Source organism: Pinus tabuliformis, chromosome 4_2 (assembly GCF_031772625.1).
Source record: "Pinus tabuliformis cultivar Carrire ecotype Pingquan chromosome 4_2, CPIR1, whole genome shotgun sequence".
Taxonomy (NCBI): Eukaryota; Viridiplantae; Streptophyta; class Pinopsida; order Pinales; family Pinaceae; genus Pinus; species Pinus tabuliformis.
The window spans coordinates 772,062,481-772,069,023 of record NC_142304.1 but is presented as its reverse complement, the minus strand read 5'-3'; the positions used below and the strand labels follow the sequence as shown (position 1 = coordinate 772,069,023).

The 6,543-nt window shown below is 32.2% G+C and overlaps 1 protein-coding gene across 1 annotated transcript; it reads left to right on the top strand.

The window, feature by feature from the left end:
• The first annotated feature begins 1,273 nt into the window (after nt 1–1,273).
• Nucleotides 1,274–6,023, top strand: LOC149171909 (cysteine-rich repeat secretory protein 38-like). The gene is made up of 3 exons (XM_089427628.1): nt 1,274–2,329; nt 4,954–5,081; nt 5,578–6,023. Exons 1-3 carry the CDS (start codon nt 1,348–1,350, stop codon nt 5,641–5,643), a joined length of 1,176 nt encoding a protein of 391 aa, XP_089283754.1. The 5' UTR covers nt 1,274–1,347; the 3' UTR covers nt 5,644–6,023.
• Nucleotides 6,024–6,543: the final 520 nt, after the last annotated feature.

The window sequence follows — 6,543 nt, the reverse complement described above, 5'->3', positions numbered from 1 at the left end:
TATGCTTTTAATGATGTACAGTTGGGAGCACTGTAGCTGTAGATGATTCCCGCCTTCTCCACTGACTTGCATTATGTAGTTCACTGTTAGGTTGGCGTAATTACATTGTGTATCCAATCGGTATGAAACGAAACAAAGTTAAGTCAATGGTTTGTTTTTCGTTTTTGTGTTAATTTTTTTTTTTTTAATTTGTTTGATTGGATAGGTTAATCAATTAGTTATTGGTCAAGTTAGTTGTTGGAGGCTCTACTCGGACTATTTAACATGCTAAGCTTGATCTGTTTCTTCAACTTGTCGTGACGATGAATCACACTAGTTGGTTCAAAATGTGTGGACAAATGGTATTTCATGTGATTTTTGCCAAAAAATCTCTCGTAAACTTGATATGGATCACAGAAGCCTCAACTCTACAGGGTAATCAATTATCAATAAGTAAATTGTTGAAGGGTAGTGGAATAAAATTACCATCTTTTTCCACATGGTAGAAATAAAGCTATATAAGATTTGAAGAGTAGTTTGATAAAGTGTTGTTTGAAGAGTAGTTTGATAAAGTTAGGTGTTGTTTCATTCATTGAATAAAATCATCTAAATTCATTGAATTTGTAATGGAAATGAAGTCATCTAAAATTATTAGATAGTTTTAATGGTAATTTAATAAATTTATTGTTTATTATAAATTTATTAGATTGAAGTAAAAAGTCGGTTAAAATTGATTTTATAATTCTATTTTATTATTAAAAATAATTGCAATAAAATTTTAAGTAAAATATTAAACTACTTTAAATTATACAACTTAAATAGTTATAATGAAAATTCTTAGAAAAAAAAAAACAAATGTAACAACAAAATTGCAAATCCAAAACTTAATAAGAAAATCAATTACAAACTCTACAAACCAACTGTGGAAAAAAAATAAATTGTAATTAACTTAATAATTTAATCACAATTAATAATAAAAATAAACTTATTTAAAATATTTATAATTAAAATACTTTCAAATCTAACGCCTTCCTTTTTTTATAGATTAATTTTAATTTAATTTATAATCAAAATGAATTAAAATAAAATTATTAAACAGTTTTAACTTTTTCAACTCAATAAAATTATTAAACTAAATCTATTGTCAAAAAAGACTCAAATAAAATTACTAAAGCCGCTTTATCTTTAATGGTGAGACTGGTAGGTGTAATTCATAAAGTGACTTTGAATTGAAAATTGAGTGGACATGTGTTTGCCAAGCAGGTATGTGGATAAGGTCTCTCTAGCTGCATTGTTCTTATTGTGCACAACATAATACATTTTTTGTTTTGGTTGTCGGTATGCTATGTGCAGGTTCTCCGGTGCCCGATGGCTATCATAGTTGTAACAAATATGAAGTTTCATGGAAGGGATTCTGCACGCTCTCTCTTGATCGGCCAAAATATTACGCTTTTCTACTTCATCATTCTTCTTCCGACCTTCATCAACATTACCTTTCATGGACACACTTGCAACGCAGCGACAACTAAATGCGACGGCAGTAACTATACAGAAGGCAGTACGTTTGAGAAAAACCTGAACATGGTATTTGATCGTCTTGCTCAAGGGGCCAACAGAACTGGGTTTAATGTATCTGTGTATGGCCAAAGTCCTGACAAAATATATGGCCTCCTCCAATGCAGAGAAGACATGACAGTCGACCAGTGCTTCAGTTGTTGGCAATTTGCAACCACTAACATTCGACAAATTTGTGGGAATGCCGTTGGCGGTAGTATCTGGCCTTTTCAGTGCTTCTTACGCTATGGAAACTATAATTTCATCGGACAACTGGACACAGATTTGGGGTCTAATTACGCTGAGCCCTTCGGCGGGAACACGGTTGTGTTTGTCCCGCCTGACTTTGAAGGTACTGCACAGAATCTGTTAAAAAAATTGTCAATTGAAGCAGCAAGTGAAACGAAACGATCTGCTTTGTCTACAGCTCTAGATTCGGCGTCCCAAACGATTTACGGTCTGGTTCAGTGCACCAGAGATCTCTCTACTCGTGATTGCAGCAGGTGTCTGTCATACTCAATCAGTAAAATGTTCACTTCTGACACGGCTGCAGGGATTCAGTATTGGAGTCAAAGCTGCATACTCCGTTATGCAATATATCCTTTTTTTAATTCGACTGCGTTTGCAGTGAACAGTACGCAGGGGGTAGCTAATAAAGCACATGAGGCCAAGTCTTCACACAAAAGCACACACATAATTTTAGGTATTGTGGGGGGCTTGGCTCTTGTATTCATGGCATGCGCGTTCGCAACTAGGAAGAGACTGAAGTCCGCCACATTCGGAAAAGGCTATGAAGGTATTTATATTAATTCTTGTGTATTCATTGTTATTGAAAGTTGCCACATGTTGTTGGAGTGAATTTTTTTTGTTTTTTTCTTGATTTTTTTTTGGGTATTATTCGAGTGAATTTTTAAGTGTGAAATAGATTCATGGATTTGAAGAATATGAGGCATTTAAATGTATAGATTTAATAGCTTTAAGTGTGAAATAGATTCATGGCTTTGAAGAATATGAGGCATTTAAATGTATAGATTTAATAGCTTAAAATTACAAATTTTTAACGGGAAAAATATTAGGAAAATTAAAAATCATACTCTTAACAACGGCATACTAATTTTTTATATTTTTCAATAACAACGGCATACTAATTTTTTATATTTTTTAAAATTTTATATTACTGAAATTTGGATTTTTAAAATTTTATTTGTATGAATTTATTTAATCGATTTTGAAAAGAAAATGATTACTAATAATAATATGAATTTGTTTTAGGGGTGTAGAATAAATGATGAGAAGGTATATTATTAAGTTAATATGTGATGTGAAGGTCATTAATTCAAAATTCCGCGGGCAAGAATTCAGTCATGTTAAGAGTTAGTATGGTGAGACCTGATGCAATCTGCGGGTGATTTTGACCACTTAGATGCCTTGGATTGAGGTTTCTCAAGATACATGTTAAGCCTATGTAATTTTTGATGAACTTAAACCGCTTGACAAACAAAAACAAATTATATCTATATCTATATATATATATATATATATATATATATAAAGAGCTATCTATAAACATAAGAACACTTACTTTATGATAAGTCTCACATTACCAATATTGAAAAAAACATAAATATTAATTAAATTATAACTTCATTATATATTATTATTATTCATAATAAAAAATAAAATACATTTAAATTATATATCTATATATTTATTGGTTTGTGACTACTATGAAAAATATTTAAAAATATTTTATGAAGGTTAAATCTTTATTATTCATTTAATATTTATTGATGATGAAATTCAAATGTTAAAATTTTTGTTTCAAAATAGAAAAGATATATATAACTAAGATAAGTCCCAAGATTTAGGTCTAGTGGTTTAGAATGAATTAAAGTTCTTTGATATAGTTACTAATTGTTGTTCATAACGAATTCAACTCTCTTCAATTTAATTAGGATCGAAAATAAGTGAATTTATTTTGATGGGTCACCAAACTCTTAAACATTGTTAGACACATAAACCTACAAACAAAGAATTGATAAATCACCATATTTCTATAATATATAGATGAATAGCCTAGATAAATAAATATTTGTTACAAAATTTAAATAGCACCAAAAAATAGAAAAAAACCCTAATATCAAAACCCCATAACTATAACTAAAATATTTCAACAATTCCAAAGAATAAGCTAAGCTAAGATATAGCTCAATAGTAACCAAAAAAAACTATAAACTAGAGGCAATGAGGCCCTCCAAGGTCTGTGGCATTTTTTCGGATGTAGGATTCCCAAATATTCAAAAAATCAACCATCGATTTAAGCTCAGGGCGAAGATCCAAGGAGCGGAAAAACTAGGAAAAAGAAAAACACCGACAGAGGACGATTCAAAAAATCGACCATCGATTTAAGCTCAGGGCGAAGATTCCAAGGAGCGGAAAAACTAGGAAAAAGAAAAACACCGACAGAGGACGAAACTGCAAAAGGAAAACAAAACTGGGCCCAAGATACACAACGAGAGACCATAAAGTTGGCCCAAGATGCAGACCACGAACCTAGAAATTCCAAGTGGAAGCCTTGCAGAGAAAAGACTATGTGAAGGGGCATGAAAAGGGTATAAACCCCATCTCCTCAACTCAACTCTTCAATGTGGAAGACAGCGCAACAAAAAAAAGGCGCTATACCCCATCCAACGACGTGCAACCCACGAACCAATGAACCTGCAAAGAAAACCTCCGCTGTGGTGGAAAAAACGAAGGCCAGCTAGAAAACCCCGTGAATCCTCGCATAAGATGTGAAGACTGGGTGCAGCAAAACGCGTGCAGAGAACGTACATTACCACCACATAAACCCATTCCATGAATAGGCAGTAAATCCAGTAAGAAAAGGCACAAAATAGAGCCCTAAGAGTTCCATTCCCTCATAAACTCCACCTAAAACCGAACCTGGAGCCCATACAGCTGCAGAGAAAACAGTATATGAACGAGTTGAGGAAAAATCACAACGAAGAGAGAGGAGAAACGATACAGGGGCAAAGCAGCTTAGGCGCTCGCCCCCGCTTCTCCCTCAACCATGGGACAAATTAAATTTAGATATTAATATAAATTAAAAAAATACATTTAAAAATATAAATGTTTTTAAAAATTAACATGAAAAAAACTTATATGTGAAAGTGAAGTAGAAGTGAAAAAATATTAAATAAACATAATATCATGATAAGCTTATAAAAATAATTAAGTTAGAATTTAATAAACTTACAATTAAAATAAAATTTTAATTACTGTATATTTAGTATTAATCAAACTTATATTTTATATATCAAAGTTATTTGCAATTTTGCATTATGCCGTGTTAAAACTTGTGACATGTTCAAATTTTTATTTTATATGTTCAAAGGGTAACTTTGTATTTTCATGATACAGATGAGGAAAACACAGCCACCGATCCTGATGGACGTATGGTATTTAAGATGGAAACATTACAAGGTGCCACGAATAACTTTCATGATGACAAGAAGCTCGGAGAGGAAGGCTTTGGCCCTGTATACAAGGTAACAATAAAGGCTAAGAAAGTTTGTACTAGTTTTCAGAACCTTAAATTATAGTAATAATACAGGCGGGTGTCATCGCACCAGTGAGCGTTCGATGTAGATTAGTAGCCTCAAAACGAATGTATTGCAGGAAGCAATTTAGGCTTAGCTACCTCACAAAAGTTTCATTAGATTTTTTGTTTGTTTAAAATTAGAAATGAAATAGCTGTGAAAAAACAGTCCTTCACATCCATGGAAGGTATGAATTTCTCAAGAAAGTTAAACTTGTATTCAAAATTCAATATAGAAATTGTTGGCTCCCTGTTAATGGTGGTGTAAAAGGTCAACGCTCTCCGGGTGTTTCGTGGCATGTGCTTAAATCTATCGATGTGTCTGTTTACTAACACCTGCAAGTTTTGGTAAAAAGTTGCTCGTTCATGAGAGCCTTATAAAATCCTATTCTGCTACTGACTTCCATTAACGTTTCAAGAAAACTTATAATTATTGTTATGCACAGATACAGACACAGACACAAACAAACGTAGCCGGCAGCTTGATGGGCAGAAGCGTTACAACATCATAGTGGGTTTCTTCAAACGTGCGATGAGAAACCAGCGTTGAGATGCATAGATTGGCCTTTTGTGTACGCAGTCCATGAGTTACAGATCCTTTGTGAGTTCTTATGTTTCCTAAACCACCAAGTTTACCAGTTCTGGGTTGTCACATGCGTTTGCAAGAGCGACTTCTCCTGCGTCATCCATCGGTGATTTTGTATCGAGGTAATGCTAAATCTGCAGTAAAAATAAGAGACAGATTTCAGTTAATGTTTTAATATCTATTATAGCAATGAAACAAAGGGCTTAACATATCTAAATGTAAGGTCCGTAAGTCTGTTAGTAAAATATAAAGACATCGAAGTTTTATTTATATATAAGAATTAGGAATTGAAGTTTTTATCTTTCATGGATATTGCGTTATATATATTTTTTTTAAGGATGATTTTATGTAGAACTGTAGATTTTGAAAATATTTTAGAATATGATATTTAAGAGTGGGATGAAATAATTAATTTGGTTTATGTTTGTTGTATTTTGGAATATTTTTAAAATCTTAATCTGGTTAAAGTGGATATTGAGAACTTATAAATTAATGAGGTTTTTCGTAAGTCTATGGGCTTAGACGTGTCTCTTTTAGAATAGGGCTTTTAAAATTAAAATTCAATTATCAATAATTGTTAGCTGAGTTGTAGAGACTTAATTTTATGAAATATTTTAGCATATTATCAGATGGGTTGTTGAGATTTACCTCAAATGTAATTATGTATTTTTTTGTCTTTTTAGTTAAATTGATTAATTAAAAAAAATTTCACCCGAACATGTTCGAATTTTTTGGACGTGTGTTATTAGTAAGTTATAGTAGTGTAACAAGACCTTAATAATTTCTAAATGGGATGAATTTCTGTGGTTAGGAATCTTTGTTACAT

Coding starts and splice junctions, on each gene's coding strand:
- LOC149171909 (XM_089427628.1), top strand. CDS start 1,348: ATGGCTATCATAGTTGTAACAAATATGAAGTTTCATGGAAGGGATTCT. Junction 2,330..4,953: donor ATTCGGAAAAGGCTATGAAG/GTATTTATATTA, acceptor TTCATGATACAG/ATGAGGAAAACACAGCCACC. Junction 5,082..5,577: donor GCTTTGGCCCTGTATACAAG/GTAACAATAAAG, acceptor TGTTATGCACAG/ATACAGACACAGACACAAAC.